A 20,236-nucleotide genomic window follows, 5' to 3' on the forward strand; every position below is an offset into this window, starting at 1 on the left:
GCCCGTTTCTGGAAAGTGTGGTCAAGTTTCACCTCCCCAGTTTTGTGAGCCTACTGCTAACCAAGAGGATTGAGCCCGGAACTGGCAGGAGATGAAGGGAGTAAGGATGAATCAACCCACTGAATCAAGAAACTTGCAGGGCCGCTTCAAAAACTGGCTCTTGCTGTCTTGTGCTGTGTGCTAGTTCTGTCTGTTAGAGCTGTCTCACCAGAGGTGCTCAAGTAGACCAATCTTTTCAGGTATTTAAAATTACAGAACATTGTGAAATAACCTCTTAGGCATAGATTAAATTGTCCCAGGGCACATGGGCAGCAGTCAAACAGAATTGCATTTTAGGCAGTTTGGACAGAAGAAGTCCATGTGAATTTTGTAGACAGGGATGCACTGATTCATCTGGAGCAACAAGCATTTTCCAGAGAAAGTTCTGAAGGCACAGAGCTCCTGACAGGAGTGCAGGGGTTTAGGTCAGTCCCTGTACAGCCCCAGGTACTCTAGTGCTCATTACCTTCAGCTACATCATCTGTTCTACAGGTGATCAATATATAGAATATGCTCTAAGAATGTTTTATCACAAACAGTTGGTACAGAGGGTGGGTTCTTGTCTGTGGGTTTCTGACTGCCTGGCAGGCACTGCATCACCTTCTGTTTTACAGTGGAACTAATTGCTCACCTCGGTGCAGCACAGCCAACAGCAGCTACAAACTACAAAGCTCAGACAGTGCCCTCTGTGAGCAGAGAAACACCCACTAATGGGGACTTCTGCACAAAAGGAGGCACATGTGAATACACATACACACACACACATCTCAGCTTGCATATAATGAACTTGCTAGAGCAGATGCCTGCAGACCTTTAAGAAGGACAGCACCTACATTTTCTTTATAATAGATGGCATTTATTGCCACGAGGTGCAACAGCTAGCCCTATGCCAGCATAAACTGCTGGTATAATTGCCTGGTGATTTTAATGAAGATTTAAGTAAGCAAAACCTTCCATGTCTTAAACTAACACGAGGCGATGCATAAAGTCTGTAATTCTCATTATCTTCTCCTAGGTCATTCTCCATCCCTTACTAATTGGTTCTATGGGCATCCCATTTTGAGTTACAGTGTTTACAGCCTTTTCTTGATAATCTAATGAGCAGACAGGTCAGACTCCAAATGCAAGGTGGTTTTATTCCCATTTCTTTTGCATAATAAATTCTGAACTGAAAACACACTTATCTGCTAGTGCTTTTCCATGTCAGTGGCTGCTACTGCTGCAACACAGGTGTGACTTGGCCACTGACATTTCAGGGTGACTCTCCTGCTTTATGGTATTCCTCGTCACTAATTCAAGAGTTTCTTTGGTACAGTAGGTCTGATTCAAGGCTCCTGGGCTAGTTAGTTCTTTGACATTATTCTTCTTGCAGCTCATGTTCACCTGGAGCCTCGACATGCCAGAGGACTGCACAACCTCTGATAATCCACTTTCCCAATTCATAATGCTCCCTCTGCTAATTTTTTGTTGCTATTTAATGACCACCAGAAGGATTAACAGCTTCTTATGGCTATATTCATTATTTTGAGATTTTTCTGGCAGAAATCACATGTTAGTCTTCCATTTTTAAGCTGCCCTTTTTTTTTTTTAAGATTTTATTTTAGGTTAAGGCTCATAAGCAGGAAAGCTTCAATGATATGTGTAGCATTATGAATTGTTCAGTTGAACTTGAATAATATAGGTTTTGTTTCCTTCATCTGTGTCAAGCTTTTAATAATTATCAGCTTAAAGATATATTTGCCTTCTTAAAATCTGCAGCCACACAGGACACCATACCTACTTATGACAAAATCTTTGTCCTAGAGTATATAACCTACAGACACAAAAGAAAATATCATTAATTAGCAGCACAGAGCATTGGGTACAAAAATCCTGAGTGATTTGTGCTCAGTATAGCAAAGAGAGGTTTTCAGGTGGATCAAATAATGAAACAAACAAACAAACAAAAAAAAAAAAAAAAACAAAAAAACCCCCTTCAACAAAAGCAAATTGAAATTGTAAGCGTTGACTTGAAGATGCTGCATAAAAACTGAAACATCTTAAGGATGAAAATAACCCATGAAGAAAAGTCTACCTTTAATAGACAAACACAGCAAGCAGAAAAGTTTTAAAACCTCAGTGCTAAAAAAAACCATTTAGCATTGACGTGTTACAGAAGTAGCTGGACGTGATGCACTAATGCAAATGGTCAGCGTTTTCTGCAGAGCAGCTGACCTCGCCTGCAGGTAGAAACCCTGAGCACCAAGGCCTTGATAAGCATTTTCTTAACTCCTGATCTGCTCATGTTCATCTTCTGGCCGTTTCTCTGGATGTTGGGAACACAGAGTAAGCAGGGGGATAGTGCTCCCACCTCGTCCATCACTGGCACCCGAGGGCACTGGGCACTTGTAACAGCAATAATGAAATAGTGCTATTCTGGTAAAGTATAATTCCCTTTAAAAAGGCATATTAAAAAACCCCAAAACGTTCATATCGGTGCCCAGCATTTTAGGGCAAATCATTAAAGAAAAAAACCCCAAACAACAAACCGCCAAATATAAAAGAAACACAGGAACGGCCTTTCACAAAGAATCATTAATGTTGGGAAAGACAATTAACAATGAGCCCAACCATTCATTAATGAGCACTGCCAAGTCTACCACTAAACCCTGCCCGAAGGACCACATTTCAGCTTTTCTGAACGCTTGCAGGGACGGTGATTCCACCACTTCCCTGGGCAGCCTGTTCCAATGCTTCACTCTTTCTGTGAAGAGGATATCCTAAAATACCATCTAAACCTCCTGTGGCACAAACTTGAGGCCGTCGTTTCCCGGCCATTTGCGTTCGTCCTACCATTTGTTACTTGGTAGAAGAGGCCGACCCCCACCTGGCTACGAGCTCCTTTCAGGAAGGTGTCAAGAGCTGGAATGTCCCCCCTGAGCCTTCTCTTCTCCAGGCTAAACATCCCCAGCTCCCACAGCTGCTCCTCATGTGACGTGCGCTCCAGACCCTTCTAAAAATCCCTCCTCACCCGCAACACGCGTTTTGAGGGCACGAAGGAGAGCCTTTTCCAGAACAACGCTGCTGTCAATAATACTATTCATAGGCGAAATGCGTTTAAACAAACCCTTCCCCAACACTACAGGACGGCAGGCCCGAGCCGCAGGAGCGGGGCCGGCGCTCCTCCGCTGCGCTGCCCTCACTCCTTCCCTTGCCCGCCATGGCGGCAGTCGCTTCCAGGCGGCCGCCGGTCGCGGGCTTTGTTCGTCTCTGCCTGCGCCGCCTCCGCCCCTTCCTTCCCTCCGCTCCCTCCCTCCCCCCTTCCCTCCCTCCCCCTGGCCGGCCCGAGCGCCCGGAGAGGCCCGCGGGGCGGGGGAACGAGCGGGCCCCGCGTCCCTCCCACCCCTCCGAGCGAGTGCCGGGGGTCTCCGCAGCGCCCGCCGGCCCCGAGTGCTGCGGGCGAGCGGCGGGGGAGGCGCCATGGCCGACCGGGCACGGGCGGCCCTCTCCGAGTCGGGCTGGTAAGTGGGGCCGAGCTCGGCCGCACCGCCGCCTCCACCTCCGGGGGTGACTCCGAGCGCCGGGGCGGGGTGGGCAGTGCCCCGCGTTTGAGGCGTGCGGTGCGGGGGGGCGTCCCCTCCCCAGCTCCGCTCGGAGCCCGTCGGTGGCGGGCAGGGGGCTGTGCCGCCCCCGGTGCGCTCGGGGCCTGGCGCTGGCTCGCCTTGCAGAGGAGCTCCCGGCCCGTCCCGCCGGCCCTGCTGGAGGCCCGGCGCCCCTATCCCGGGGCCACCCCCGAGGTCCCTGGGCATCGGCGGCGGCCTCTTCGCCTGCCCCGGGACCGGCCTTCCCCCGAGGCCTGGCGGCTGCCCGTAGTGCTGGGGCTGGTAATTGCACGGTGCGCCCCTTCAGTAAGGGAGGCAAGATGAAAAAGTGGAGTTAAGGTAGGGAAAATGAACCACACATGAGGCTTGAACTCGGGTACGTGTGTTTTCTACGGAGTCCCAGTCGTTGGGCACGCAATATCCATTCTGGAACAACGTGTTTCAACGAGTTGTGCTTTTCAAATACCTGCTGCAAATGCTTATTTGCTAGCCTAGAGGTGAGGTTGCATTGTAGGAAGTTTTTGTTTTGGTTTGGGGCTTTTTCGTTTGTTTGTTTGATTCTTTTGTTGAAGTGATTCACTTATTAGTCAATGCTGACTTTTCTCCATAACTACTGGGAAAGTCTTTCATCAAGCCTAAAGTTTAGTGCTACCTGCTAAAGCACAAAGCAACATACGCAAAGTTATTTCCAATGGCCTGTTGGGGATATTTCTGTTTTACTGTTTACATTAGTGGTTGTCCTGGATTGTGGTTTTCCATCTTATGTCTAAGATGGAAAAGGTTAAAGTGGGTATCCTGTGATTTGAAGGGACCTATGACAATCATTTAGTCAAGTTGCTGATGATTTCAGGGCTTACCAAATCTTGGTATGTTATTAAGGGCACTGGCCAAATGCCTCTTAAACATTTGACTGGCTTGGGACATTGACTGCCGTCATAGGAAACCTCTTCCAGAGTTTGACCATGCCCTCAGTAAATAAATGCTTCCTTATGTCCTGTTTGAGCCCTCCCTGACACAGCTTTGAACCATCCCTGTTCATGCTATCACTGGATCCAGGCACAAAAGATCAGCACCTCCCTCTCCACTTCCCACACTCAGTAGAAAGGGAGCAGTGAGGTTTGCCCCTCAGCCTCCTGTTATCTAGTGGAGACAAGCCAAGGTCTTCAGCTGCTCCTCCCAGGACATGCCATCAGCTTTGTTGCCCTTTTCCATATTTAAGGACCTTCACATAGTTTTCTAATTTTGTGCACAGTAGTCCAGGTAAGGCCTCGCCAGTGCTGAGCACAATGGGATAATCACCTCCTTTAACCCCCGGTCATGCTGTGTTTGTTGGGCCAGCCTTTGCTACTTTGTGGTAATAGTAACCAAACACAGTAAGTAGGTGTCCCTTGGTATGCTTCTTGGATAAGTGTATCAAGATGCAGAAATATTGTTCAAAGTGGTTCTGGGGTGCACAATGCTGTGGCTCCTGGCTATTGCTGAATTGAAATAATCATAACTATTTCTGCTACTTTTTATAACATTAGCTTATTTAATGGGAATTTTGGACTCTGCCTTGAAACTTGCCCCTATCCTCATCTGTACTTAGACTTCTCCAAAAATGCAAGTTCTCCATAAAAGTAGTTTTATTTTCTTAGTTTGCTTTTCTTGCTTTCTATTGCCTATTCAAAATTTTTTCACAGTTTTCGGCTCTCGAGTTGTTTTACTGCCTTTTCAGCTGAACGAATGCCATTGGTAAATGGCTTTCAAGTTTTTGGCAGTACAAATATGAGGTGCCTCTGAAACAATCTGTCCCCCTGCAGTGTTTGCTGCCCTCCTTGGCGATGTAGACTCTTGAATGGCTGTCAAGAGTTGTTATTCTTGCAGTTCTGTAGGGTGGGAGGCAGAGGCTGAAAGTTGAAGGGGCAAGTAATGGGCTCATTATCAGGTCCACTGGAATTATGCCTTGACCTCGTTGCATTGGGAAGAGTAGCATAAAGGAGAGAGGAATTAATACATAAACTTTTGAGGAATGTGAGGTGGAGTGGAAAAAGAAAGAATGATTTGGAAATCTTGCTTAGCTGTGTTCATGCACTTTAAAAAAGAGTAGTAACCTGAACATCCATGCTTTTAACTGCTTTGCTGTTCCTCTTACTTTTGATTTTTCTCATATTATTAGTTTTTAGAGTTATATAACATATCTGTGAGTGAGCCTTCAGTGGTGTTTAATGTAGTATTATGTGTCGGACTACACTGGTGATTAAATAATATTTTGTACCAAATTGGTGGTTACTGTTGCTGTCACCTGATGTCAGAATGATATGTTTTCTAGTACAAAAGCAAAACTGAGTTTATGTGTTAAAATCTGTCCCCACTTAAACTGCAGAAGAATTGCATGGCACGTCAAGTGAAAAAGAAAAGGTTGTCCTTGCTTAGCTTAAAATCTACTAGTTTGTAAAATACTGCCTGTATGATTGGATTTTACAGTAAGTTTCTTAAACCTTACAGTGTTAGAGACTTGGTACAAGTCTCTAAGGTAAGGTTAAAGTTAAGGTAGACACTTGTTTATGTCAGCTTCTGCAGCTAGTGTTTTACCTTTTATGATTTGAATTAAAAATAAAGTTATTTTTCAGCTAGAACAGTAATAAAGTGTAGTTAATACAGAACAGTAATTATATATCTATTCCCCTCCCCCAACCAGGTATTGCCAGAGTAATCTGTTACAAAATTTTCTTTGAATTTGTAATGTTTTTCTTCAGTCTATCAATTACATTTTTGTCAGCTTCTGAATGGTAAAGTAGTCCTACCTAGTAAACATAAAGTGGTAGGTAAAGCTGGGAGACTTTTTTTTTCTTTTTTGGTGATGGTGGTGTTTTATGAAAATGGGTAAAAAGCTCCTGTAGTTTGTGTGCAGAATTGTAGTTTTTCTGAAGACAGATCCCTGCAGCTCTCATTGGAAGTCTCAATTTTTTGGTGCTAGTTCTTTTTGTTATGCACTGAACTGTTCCTTGGAATGAGATATTGGCTCCAGCTAGGAGAGTGATAAGGTATTTGTATTACGTGTCAGTGAAAAAGATATTCTGTCTTGCAACAGAAGTTCTGTCTTAACTTTTTATTTAATTATCAAACATGAGGAAGGTCAAGTGGCAGAATTACCCTTTTGTGTTGTTATAATTACATTAATTAATTTCAGAACCAGTTTTCCAGTGTTCTTATTAGAATATGGGCCTTAATGGAGCATAAATTAGTGAATCCAGTTTTATTACTAGAAGTGAAGTACAGAAGAACTGCTAAATACATCCCCTTATATAAACAATGAGTTGTAAAGTACTTCTTACTGGCTTGCAACAGAATTTTTTGTGGTGTATTTTTTGGTTTGTTTGTTTGTTTTTTTAATTTCCTGGGTGGCATTTCACAAGAGAGAATGAAAAGCCAAGACCTCTACAGTGTTCCTAGATCGTTGCAGAACTTTGGAATTTATTACATAGAAATGCCAACATATTGTCAAAAATGAAAAAATATGCCATGGCCTACAGCAGATTTAGCCTGTGGTTCACAGATCTTGGGTCTGGTGATTGATCTCTGTAGGAAAGCAAGAGGTGCAAACTGGATAAGTAAAGATTTTTTTAATGCAGCTAAATGTACTTGCGAGTTCTTTGTCAACTAGTGGAGATTTTTTTTATTGCACTGTATGAAGCTGTAGAAATTAGTGACTCTATGGCAAAAAATACTGTCTTGTAAAGCATAATGTATTTTGAAGATTATGTAAACAAAGCTGTGACTATGAAAAGTTTCTCCCAGAGATGAAGGAGAATAGAATTGTACTGGATGTTTGGAAACAAAAGAATGGTGCTTAACAGTCCCTGAGAAAACCTTTATATTAATGTTATTTAATGTTATTGTGGTTGTATATTCTTTGTAAGTGAAAAATATCAAGTTGATGTACAACAGACTTTTAAATTGAGATTTTGATATTTTAGCATGTTAGTGATGTGCTGCATACTGGCTAACTCTGGGTTTAAGATTGGTTTGTTCACATGTGTCCTCTTGTAGGACTAATCATCTGATATGATCCAAGCTCTAAAGCAAAAGTAGGTGTATGCTTGGAAACATAAGGAAGTTCTCAAAGGGATGAATCTAACACCACTTTCTTAGAGCACAGCAGGCATTTGGCAAAGTACTCAGTTCCAGAATTCTGCAAGATGATCTGCTTTTCCCTCATGGTTTTTTGCTATTCTGATAAAACGGTTTTGGAAATCACAGCTGAAATTGGTTCCTGCATATTGAGCAAGCTCAGGCAGGAGACAAGATTTTCCTTTGACACAAGCATAACACACATCGTGTGTTTCACAGGAGAGATGCATCTGTTTTGAGATTCTTGAGACTTCTTTTGTGATGTGCAAGATCTTGTGAAGTTTGGTTGTACTACAAAATCTCAAAATGTCAGTACAAAACAAAATGCCACATCATTGCATTTTTTTTATTTGTTCAGGTGTATCCCTTATGGGCTGATCTGATCAGTTTGCATTCCTGCTGGGTCTCCAGCAATGGATAGTTAGAACCTGGATTCTTCATGTCATTTTCACTCTGGAGGAGTGCAAAAAGTCCAGCATTTTGCATTCTGTTGTGGGAAGCAACCCCTAGAAACTAATTCAGATGCTATTTTTTTCCTTCTTTTTAAAGAAAATGCCAGGTGTTTGAAAAATAACTGTTACTAGCAGGAATTGTTACAACTACAATAAACAAATCTAGGGCTATAATTAAAAGTTGAAAAAAAGGATGGTTAAAATAAGGAGATGGAAGGGGGTAGGGGACTAACGTTTGGAACACCATAGTTTGCAGAAGAGAAAACTGAAGGGGCTGAACTTGGTGAGGTTTATATAATCTGCAGGCAGAAATAAAATTAAAGTAGATCTCTTACTCACCAAATCCTACACAGTTATTGCTCACTGAATGCTGCAATGCTAGAATTGGAAAGCATTACTGAAGTCAGTAGCAGATTGGTTTAAAAGTGGGTGAAATTTTTGACTAAGGACCTCAACCAAAGCTTATGTGCTGAAGACAAATGGTTATCCTGTGGGTTGGTATGGTTGGTTAAAAGATGAAAAATGAGGTAGATAAATGATTGCTTCATGTTGGAACAATGTTAGCAGTAGACTTCTCTTAGGATTAAGGGGTTCATTATATTAAAAAATATTCTTAAGGAGTGACAGTACTATGGCACTGTAGCAGTTTGTTGATCTTTGGGGATTGGTAAAATCTGAATTTATTGGGTACTTGCAGCAAACTCTTCCAAAGCCATTGCCCAGTTCTTTCACATGTAAGTGTAGTTCAGTTCTGGTGAATGCCAGATGATGCTCATACAAGGGAGTATAATGCAAACCTGTCTACACAGTGATAAGCTCTAAATTTGCTCCTGTTACATATGTACATGCATGAGAAGGGTCAGACAGCTGTTGGGATTTGTTCACAAAGGATTAAATCATTGTTAGGTCATTATGTTCATCAGTGGTGTGTCAAAATCATTAACAGTGTGCATTAATGTAATCATCCCAGCACAGCAAGGGTTTAATAGATACTGAAGAAGTGGATAAGAGGTGTGGAAGATACTCTGTGCTGAGAAACAGAACAATACAGGGAGAGATGGTAATAATCTATAAAATCCATAGATCATAAAGAAATGAGTGGAAAGCAAGAGTAGCTGCTTTTCTTAGGATGAGAATTAGGCCATGTGGTGAATTAAACTTGGTACCTGATGAAAATTAGAGTAACTTGTCAAGCAATGTGTAATAAATTGTGGAACTTATTTGCCACATGATATTGTGGAGCAGAAAAAGTGTGAGTGAGTTAAAATTGTAATTATGTGAAGCCAGGTAGGGATAGTTGCACTGCATACTGAACTCTACAGTGAAGTTGGACTACCAGCTCTAAAATGGCTGATAGCCAGGAATTACTGTGGACACTTAACATCTAGATATTTGCTGTGTTTTGCATTCTTGACCTGGATCATCTGTCTCTGGCCACCCTTGACAAAAATGGAACCGTGTTAGACAGCCCTAGACTGCATAAGTTAAAACACCATTTGTGTTCTTATTTTTATATTGTTGGGTAAGTGTCCTCATGCCATAGTTCTGAAGAAAAGGATTTTCTCCTCTTGATTGGAGATGAGGGAAGAGGGAGTGAGGATTTGGAGAGAAATGAACTGAACGGTTGGAAACAGAGTGAAATGGCAAAGCAAGTGTGACAGTCCCCTATGTACTCCATCTCAGCTGTGATTTCCACTGCCTTGCTGCAGCTCACCCTTCTGGTTTTCATCAGGTGCTGGGAGAGACTCTCCCTGCATCTTTTTATGTGAGATCTAGAATCGATTTATGCACTGTCTTGGGGAACACAGACTTCACCTGCTGGTTTCTCTGCTTGGAAGCAAAAGCACTAATATAAGGTGTCCTTGATTTATAGAATTGTTGCAACTTAGAATGAAGTTGTTGCTACTGTGGAAAAAAAAAAAAAGGAGGAAAGAAAAAAAGCTTACTCTACTTGCAACAGATCTAAAGTTAAAGACCTTTAAATTGCTGCAGTTCTCTTTTTAACGCCTGCCTTTTCAGTGTCCTGACTTTTCTTGGTATAGTGTGTCTCAGATTGATTCTTTCCAATCAATGCTTTCCCTGGAAATGTGTAGGTTTCCCATAGCTAGTCTCCTTTTCAGAGTTCTTGGAATTTTGAATGTATTGAGTCTTGTTCAGAAGTTATTTACTTAGCATTGTAATTCTTAGGCTTATCCTTATTTATGGGATGCAAATACTTTGTTAGGGCAAGTGTTACTTGATGGGTTTGACTCAGTGACATTCTAGTTTCCTTCTACCTCTTTTTGTGTTGGTGCTCTTTGAAGAGCTCATATTAAACACTGCACATTATCTCCTGTCCACTGAGTTTCATAAGACTTTCTATAAATTTTCTCTGTTGGTAAACTAGTTTATATCATCACACAAGCAGTGTGATGGGGTGGAGCTTGTTACACCATTGAGATTTATTGTTCTGGCTTGATTTACCTTTTCCCTCTGAGAAATGGTTTCTCAGTGTAGCATTAATAGGATTTTGGTAGGGATTTGAGGGAAGGGTAGAATTAGCAGCATACTTGATTATTGTTTGCCTTTTCCAAAAAGCCCAAATGAACTTCCCAATGGAAGGGAGAATTAATAAAAGCAGCAGTGTGTTTAAGAAGTCTAAACTTTTCTGAAGGTCAGTATCTTACCATTAGAGCAAAAGTAGGTTCTTTTAAACTTACATTTCATGATAATTTAAATTATTAGTCAGAAAGCCAGTGTCATCTGGAATGTGAAAATTTGAGGCATTTGGAGTAGATGTTGCGTATAGATGAACCGGGTCTCAGGAGAAAGACCTTTGCAAAGTCTTTGTGTCCTGAAATCATGTGCTAAGACTCTTGAGACAGATTTTTTTTTTTTTTTTTATTGCTTCCATTTCTGTGTGCTCGCACTCCCCAGACGATGAGTACTTGAGCAGCAAGCTGGTGGGAGGGTAGCTGGTTATCTTGGAGTAAGGTACTGTTACTGTTCATACTGATAACAGAGTAATATTCGTTAGGATTTTCTATGTGTATATTTTGTGTGTTACTGCTGGTTAAAATACAGCTTTAATGTAAATAAAACGTGTAGGAGTGCATAGAAGTAACAAGCTGTCCTGAAGTTTTAGTTAGAGAGAATTACACTTTGAAACATTGGATATTAAATATCCTATACATCAGTTATTTTTTTCTGTGATTGTCATAGCAATAGGATTAAAATAAATTTAAGACTGATCCTCCAAGCTGTGCATATTGTTCGTACTTTCAGGGATAGTACATTTTCTACTTCTTTGGAGCAAAAAGGAGCATATTTAATTCCAGTAAGAGTCATTCTGATAGAGCTGACAGGAAGGCTCTCCAGGGGATGAATAGTATATGCATGTTTCTAATCACTTTTTATGTACTTAATGTAATGCATAGTCATGAGGTGTCAGATTTTAGGAGGACTGGACAGCTCTAGGACTGATGTACAACCTTTGAGCTTCTTTGCACATTTAAGGAAAAAGAAAGTGGTTTAAATAATCTTTGTACCACTAGTAAGTAATTGAAGCATGATGGGTGTTCTTGTATTAGCATCATTTTGAACTCTTGACTTTGGGAAATGTAGCCTAGGTTTTGGAAATGAGAGTGATGGCATTAACTGACAGCAAGTGAAGACTTACTGGGAAACAGACTGCTGAAGTCTCTTCTTTGTGAGGGAGTGCTGTCTGGGGGCAGTGGTCAAGACTGGCTTCTTCTTTCTTCTTGTTTGTCTCATAGTGCTTCAGGAGCAGCTCGAGCTTCTAGTGCTGTGTCATATCCAAAAAAAAGCTGTTGAAGGAAGCCAGAGGAGAAAAGCCATGTGTGTTAAGACAGCTTCAAGATACTCTCTGTGGTGTGGCAGCTGTGTCTTTGGCATGGCCCCAGCCTTAGTATATTTGTTTCAACTTAGCGCTTTAGGGTGGCTGCCAGCATTTTCTTGGGAAAATGTGAGTGAGAAAGCATTCACAGCTTGTATCTGAGAAGAAAAGAAAAAAAGAATTTTAAGAATTTTGTTACATGAGCAAAGTAAACCCTCCACAGTGTTGTGACTTTTGTGTGTCAAATTACTGTGGCCTGTTGGCCTGTTATGAATCACGGAGTAGCAAATCTTCTCAAGGAGCAGAAAGCTTGCAAGAGCTCTTGTCCAGCAGTTTCTGACTGCAGGGGCTGTTTCTAGCATTTGCTCTTTACAGCAGTGCTGCTTGCTGGAAGCTTATCTTATCAAAGTTTGGAGTTAGTGAGGTTATCTTGGGCATATCTCTGTGTGTTACCTGGAAAAGTTTGACATTTTTGCATCGCAGCTATTACTGTTAGATAACAGTATGCCTGTGTTATCACTAAATCTCTTCTATTAAGTAGTTGTTAGAGACTCATGTTCACTTGTTTTTTTTCAGTCTGCTGAAGTTTCACTGTGTTATATTCTTCTACTATTGTAAGATACAATGTGTGATCTTAGTGTTTAAATACTTACAGATGTAAATTGGGATGCAGCATTAAATCACAGTCTAGAAGTGTGCATTATCCAGTACCCTTATGAAAGGCATTAATAATGTTATTCTCCCTTAAATAAGGTTATGAAATCACTTAGCTCTGATATTGATGGCAGTGTACTGAATAGGTAAAATACATCTTTCAACAGGTGGATCATCTTGTTTCATGGTATTACTTGTTAGAACGATAGAAATGGAAATTACCATTTATTATGGAAGCACGTTTGCACTTCTTTTGGTTGATGTAGCTGTAATTTCTATTAGGTTCATTGTACGGTGAGAGTGTGGGAGACTTTAAAAGGCATCTGGGCAGTTAAGTTTACTCAGAGTTTCCATGTACGTACTTTTTTTTTTTTTTACTTTTGTAACTGTGATACTGTGTCCAAGACAGTTTTAAATATAAAGCAAAGGTGAACTTTAAACTACTTTTTAGAATTGTAATGCTAATGAACATTACATTCTTCTTCTCAGCAGACTTTCTGTTATACAGCTGAAAGTACTAGTGAGTGTGAAGTTTCCCTTGTAACTGTTATTTGGAAAAGAGCATGAGGGGGGAAAATATCAGTGAAGTAGCTGAAGAGAAGGTGGGTGATTTTCAAGGGTCTGGTTCTGACTGTGCAGTGTAGTGATTTCTGAATGAGGCACACTTTGTGTTGAAGTAATGAGCTGCTAAGGAATGAGGAGAGGATCCTTATGTAAAAATATGATGCATCAAGCTTTTCATTGAAAACAGACTGTATAATGAGCACAGTCATGATTCTTGGTCTTAAAACTTATTTAGAGTTGTGTTTTTAAATTCAGATGTAAAGTATGCTACACAGTCATGTGTGTAATACACAGGTAGGTTTTGATAGCTTAGAGAATTGTAGTTCAGCTATCCTAAGAAACAGCCTGGAATTCTGCCTTTTGGCAAATACTTGCCAAATACCTCTGCAACTTTTCACTTGAGTACTAGTTAAAATTTTTGATAAGAAATAACATCAGATTTGTTTGTAACTGTGAAAATCAGAGTAAGTGAAGGAAGTGGATGCATCATTGCTTATACTTAATATTTTAACATAAACAGGTTTGGGTTTGTTTAATAGTTAAATCAGTCTTGAATATGTAGCATAAAATTATTTCGATCAATTTTTGTGTCATTAAATAGTGCTAACAGTTTGTGGTAATCTCTTTGTTAAAGGCCAAAGAAATCTCTCACTCTGAGTTTGGTCTGAAAAATTTCTGGCATACATTTTAGAATTTAATTTTGAAGAATTGTCTAAAATAGAGAGAATTGCTATAGAATAAACAAGAAATGAAAATGAAGAAACAAGAACTTGAAGGTGTTTTTATGCTTGAGGTTAAGTTTTGTAAATCCACTAAGTTTTTAGCCTTGATCACATAACTATTGCAGAAATTTGCAGTTGATGCTCATTTATGATTTTGGACACTTAGGGAAAAAGATTCTCTAGTCATGGTTTTGAGATGGAAAAGATTTCCTTGGAGAATGCTGCTGATGGTTTACCAGCATGTAATTTTCTCTGGGTTTAGGAATGGGGAAGAGAAGGAGAGAGAATGTCTTTCTGAGCACTACATAATTCTCTGAAGTGTTTTATTAATTTATGTTTTAGTTCCTAACTAAACCATGCCACCATATGATCATAACATGATGAAATGGAAAAAGCTTAATTTAGCCTAGAAGAGTAATTGCTATTATGCTTTAGCTGTGGTCATATTTTCTTCATGATGTTGTACTAGACATAAACTTAGTGCTTTGTAACTGCATAATTCTACTCTTAAGTGTCTTGCAGTATTTTTACTCTGTTCAGAATAATTACTGTGTTGATGTTGTTTGATTCTTATAATAATAACATAATTTTTATCTTTTTATAACTGTATTAACTGTCTGTCCCTCCCCTCGCCCCCAAACTTACTGACAGAACAGAAAGTAATTTTCTGTCAGATGAAGTGTTTCAATGATTGACTTGGGAAGGAAAGGAAGTGAGAGCTTGAATTAGAGGATCATTCAAAAAAAGCAGGAGAATAAAGAAAATATGTTGTTCTCTGGTTACGCATCATCTGGCTGGGAGGTTAGATAAATCTTGAATGCTAGAGCCCTTCATTTAAATCCTTTCTCTTCTTGAGCTTGCAATGCCAAAATACTAAATTGAAAGTATTAATAAACCAAAGAATATGAAAATAAACCTTAATAGTGAGCTACTTCAGCACCTGATTTTTACCTGTTACTTCAAAGAACATTTAGGTAAACAGTATGAAAAGGAATATAATTTGGTGTCTTACAGTGGCAGATTTTTTTAGCCTTCATTTATAGAAGTAGTAGTGAAGGGCAATGCATATATTCTCTTGTGCAAAGTGGTCTTTAAATTTTTACTAACTTTGAAAAAATGTTGTCTCTGTTACAACTCAGGGCATAACTATAAACATTGTAATGAAAGAATACAGTTCATTTTTAATGAAATAATACAGTTAGGAAAAGTATGCTCCTGATAGCATGTCTAGACTGCACTTATGGATGCTTAACTTGGTTTTGCAGTAGTTTGGATGATCACCTTCAAATTTTTTCAGACCCGTACTTGGATTTAGGATGAGAATGCTGTTAATGACATGCTGATGTTTTAGTTGTTGCCAAGCAGTGTTTATATTGTCAGGAACTTTTCAGCTTCTCACTCTACCCTACCCACAAGGAGGCTGGTGGTCACAAGGAATTGGGATGGGACACAGCCAGGACAGCTGACCCTGGCTGTCCCAAGGGATATTCCATACCATATGGCATGATGGTCAGTGTATGTACTAGGGGGAAAGCTGATCAGGGTCTGCTGCTTGGGAACTGGTTGGGTCTCAGCCTGTAAGTGGTGAGAAACTGCATTGTGCTTCACTTATGTATATATTAATTAATTATGAATATAATTTTTATTCTTTTTCTTCCTTTTGTGTCCTATTAATCTATCTTTATTTCAACCTACAAATTTTACTTTTATTTTTCCTCAGCTCTTTTCCCCATTCCACTGTGGATGAAGGAATGAGCGAGTGGCTGTGTTGTGTTTAGCTACTTGCTGGTTAAATCACAACAGTCCTTTTTTGGCGTCCAGTATGGGACATAAGGGTTTGAAACAGTGGAAGATCTGACTGGAGCGTGTTGAAACAAATCTGTTGTAATTGTAGAGTTATAGAATGGCTTGGGTTGGAAGGGACCTTAATGATTACCTTCTTCCATCCAACCCCTTACCATAGGCAGGGACACGTTCCACTAGACTCTAGATTGTATCGCTCAAAACCACATCCAGCCTGGCCTTGAACACTTGCAAGGATGAAGCATCCACAGCTTCTCTGTGCAATCTCTTCCAGTGCCTCATCACAGTAAAATATTCTTTCTAATATTTCATCTTCACCTACCCTTGGTTTACAGTATTGATTTTTGTGTGTAGAGCTGTGTTGAATATCGACAGTACTTGCTTTAAATAGACAAGTGTATATATGTATAAGCTTCTATAAGTTGTATAAGTAACAATACTGTGCTGTTGATCATCTCTGGGGGCTGGGTTGAGGTTTTCCTTGTGTTGAATTTTGTAGCGCTGGCTCCCGGTAACATTGTATTTGTGAGACAGCTGTGGCGCTTATGCTCGCACCGCCGCCATCTCCGAGCTTCGGGAGCCATCTACGGGAACCAGGAATAATTGCACTGTGCCCCTTTCCTCCTCAGGCAGTTCTGGCTGCACGGGAGACACTCCTCCATCTTCCCCCTCTCCTCCAGGCTAATTGCAGGAAAATTGGAGGAATTTTTAGTATCCTCGCATGTTCAAACCAGCATGTTCTTATTGCTGTGTCTCCTGAATGTGTTTCAGGTCGTTCAGGGTGAAACAACTATTTAAGAATATGACACAGACACTTGCCCCTGGGTTTGGGTAGCTATGGGTGGTAGTAGGGTGTGTGGGATGGTACAGCCTGGTACAGTGGTCACCTCTAAATTTTGCAATTTCACCCCAGCCATGGGCAGGGAGCGAGTGTTTGGTTTTTTGGTGAGTGTGGTGTTTATCTACCTGCTGGATTAAAACACAACACTGATTAACTGCAACTTGGATAGAACATTTGGAATACCATGTAGGTGCAGTAGTATTTTTTTAGGAATACATTAACGTCATTAATACATTAATTTTTAGGAATACATTTTCTTAGGAATACATTAATCTCTCTTGCTCTAGAGCTTTTTAGATTAATTGTAAACAAGTGTTTGTGTGTCTTCTTTTACATTGCAAAGTGCATGCCTTTATGCTGCTTAATTTTGAGTCATATTTTGTAAATATGCTATAAACCTAGTTTTAAAGATCTGCAGAAATGGTTACTTTAACACAAAGCAGAATAAGAGTAAACAGAACACCTTTGCAGGGTTGAAAATACTGCTCTGTATCCAGAATTTTCTGTGCTGAGTTAAAATTATGCAGTAATAGTAATAGGGGTGTGTGTGGTTTAAGCATTGATGACCGCAGCTGTAAAAGAAATTACTTTCTGCCTGGCATTTCTCTTTTAATGTACTTCATTGTTTCAGTAGTGATCTTCATCTTTCATCCTTTTCTTCTAAGCAGATTGTAGCTTCTTTTTTATTTGTGCCAGTTTTGATATGTAGGAGGGAGGGATGTGCCTTGGGTGTCTTGAAAAGCTAAGGTTTTTTTAGTTAGAGCACTTGAATTGATTCTCTAAGAGCAGTACCCACTATAGCAGCTATTTTTGTTGGTCATAAAATTCTGTTTTAAATGTTTCGAATAAAACTGAAGGTATTTTCTTAGCATCTTGCTTTTTGAGTCAGCAAACACTGGGCATGTTAAGCTTTTATTATTTCTGAAATTAATATGAAGTGTCTTGAAGCAGAAGTAGTCCAGGTCTTTGACACTGGTATGGAAGACATGCTTTAATAACAAAATAGCAATTAATAATGTTTCCAAGTTTCATTTTGTAGTTTTATGGTTCAGTGCTGCTTTTGTGTGGTAATAAAGTAAGATTTTACAGCTTGAATTGAGAAATATTAATAGCCTCCTTCATGAGTACAGTTGATAAGCTAAATAAGGTGATTAAAAATGATCAAATTTATACTTGGTCTACTAAAGATTGAGCCTTTTGTTATTTATATGTAAGAATATTATGTTACATATTCCAGTCTCAATAAGCCAGCTTTTAAGTATTCTTGCTGGGAAAAAATGTAGAAAACGTTCCTCAGAGAAAGAATTTTTGGGAATTAATTATTATAAAGATGCCAGGTTTTGCTTTTTTTGTTCAATATATATAATTTAAAAAAATATTTACTTGGTCAGATTCTGAAGAGGCAATCCCAGTCCCGGCCCTTGCTCAGAGCGGGTCTAACTTAAGCTAGGTCACCTTGCTCAAGGTCTTGTCTAGTTGAGTTTTGAATAGCTCCAACGTGGCCTGCTCTAGTGCTTAGCCATTCTTTGGGAAAGTTTTTCTCTCTATGTCCCTTTGAGATTTCCCAGGTTTCAGCCCGTGTTTCTTGCACTTTCTAATTTCACTTCACTCAGCATTGGCAGTCAGAATTGGTTTTGTCTCCTTAAGCCATGTTTAGATGGTGGTCAGGGCAACAACTTCCTTCTTTGGTCTGCTCTTCTTTGGGATGAACAATGGTGCTCTCAGTGTCTCTTCCTATGAACATGGGCTGCAGCCTCCAAAACAACTCAGTGGCCTGTCTTCAGTTTGGGGATGTTCTCTCATAATGGGGACCTGTGAAACTGAACACAATACATTAGACATGGCTTTGTGCTATGGGGAGAGAAATAATGACATGTTTTGATTTGCTGACTAGAGTCTTGCTGTTGCAACCCAGCATCTCCTTAGGCTTTACCGCTGTATGGGAACACTGGTTTGTGTTCAAAATGTTCTACACCGTGAACCCACAGAGCTGCTTTCTGTTCAGCTACTTCCTAGTCTCAGTGGTTGGAAGGAGGAGTATGGCTTGGCTCTTATTGTTGAGCTCTGTGATGTTCCTTTTGGACAAGAAATTGCTATGGTGGTACATCTTGCCTTGTTCATTTTTTACTAGCATGTCATCCTCTACGCCCTCCCCCCACCCCAAAAAAAATTTGTTACTTTTTTTTTAATGAAAAGTTGTGCATCTATTTTAAACTTTATTGTGGTCATATTGTTAATTTTTGACATGCTTATGCCAGCACAAGCTGTGCTGATGTGTAGGGGAAAAAAATGTAATGTACCTCTTCATTATAGAACATGCATTACGTGGAAAGTCAGTACTCTATAATAACCATTACTAGGCTGACTTTTTTTGGTCTGACTACCTAAACTTCTGATTTCTCTAATTTCTGAAGTGGAGTGTGTGGAGAGCAGCACAAAAGAGCTCTTCATTTAAAGTGCAAGTAGTATTTTGAGTTTACTTTGATTTAAGCTTCTTGGACCTGTAGCATTCTGTTCATGCTCATCTTTCCTTGTTTAGTCTCTTTGGGGCATGATCTTCAGCTGTCCTTACTGTGTTGATCAAAATTTCTGTCCCAGAACTGTCTCTAATCAAGTGCAATAACTTATGTTTGTAGAGAAGCCTGAGAGTGTGACAAATGTGCATAGATGATTTTTCAGAATGTTTCCCCAGCTTTTAACTACTGGGTTTTTTTCAGTGATTTCCTCAGCTAGGTGTTTTCTTTACAGTAAGCTTTTGATGAACTTCTTTTGCATGGATCTGTGCAGTGCTTTCTTGAACCCATGTTAAATTTTAGCAGCCACAGAATAGTGAATAACACCTTCATATGCTATATGAAGCACCCTTTTCCCAAGTTTGCTCAATTTCCCACCTGCTAACTTAGGGATGGTGAGTAGCCAATCCCTTTTTATCTCCTTAATGTCATTTTCAACTGTATGGATATGTTAAATACCGTCTTTGGTCTTTTTCACAGTGAAGAAACCTGGTCTTTTGAGTTAGTCTTCAAAAGAAAGGTGTTCTGTATTTTTGATCTGCTTAGTTACTATCGAGTAGAGAAGGGCAGACAGGAGGGAGAGCTTAAGAAAAGCAGGTGAGGAAAAGGAGAAAGATGAAGAGAGATACATATTCCATTTCTGTCATTATAGAAAAGACTACCACATAACTGAGAAAATGTGATGTGATGCAGTTACGGTATTAGTCAACTTCCTAGCCCTCAAAGACAGCTTATTAAGCTAAATATAGTGCGTGGTAAATTACATGAAAGTTTCAAAATTGCAAGTGTGTGGCCTTTGCATGGGGCCTTTTAGCCCATCATGTACTTGTGATTTTGGGTAAAAGAGTTGGGTGTCAGAGTGACAAACAGTCATTTGCAGTTACAAGAGGTAGGACTTGGCTTGCACAGTTCTGTGAGAATTGGTGACTGGATGTGGGTATGTTCCTATGCAGAATGAAAAAGTTTAGCATTACCATGCCACCTCTCTATGAAGATGATATACCTCTTTCACTGTTTGACAGAGGGTGTCACCAGTTCCTACTTCTCAGCTGAGAGGTGACTATTGCTTGAGATATCTTATCTCTGCTGGTTCTTGTTTGCCTGCCTGCTCCCATTTTT

The 20,236-nt window shown here is 40.1% G+C and overlaps 1 protein-coding gene across 2 annotated transcripts in view; it reads left to right on the forward strand.

Annotated features, from left to right (window-relative positions):
- Window positions 1-3,344: 3,344 nt before the first annotated feature.
- Window positions 3,345-20,236, forward strand: part of TDRD3 (tudor domain containing 3) — a 93,080-nt gene continuing 76,188 nt past the window's right edge. For both annotated transcript variants that reach the window (XM_059839119.1, XM_059839118.1), the window contains exon 1: window positions 3,345-3,539. In XM_059839119.1, coding sequence (XP_059695102.1) covers window positions 3,499-3,539 — 41 coding nt within the window. In that variant the 5' untranslated portion in view covers window positions 3,345-3,498. The remainder of the gene's footprint in view (window positions 3,540-20,236) is intronic.

The sequence above is a fragment of the Haemorhous mexicanus genome, chromosome 2, assembly GCF_027477595.1.
Source record: "Haemorhous mexicanus isolate bHaeMex1 chromosome 2, bHaeMex1.pri, whole genome shotgun sequence".
NCBI classification, from domain to species: domain Eukaryota; kingdom Metazoa; phylum Chordata; class Aves; order Passeriformes; family Fringillidae; genus Haemorhous; species Haemorhous mexicanus.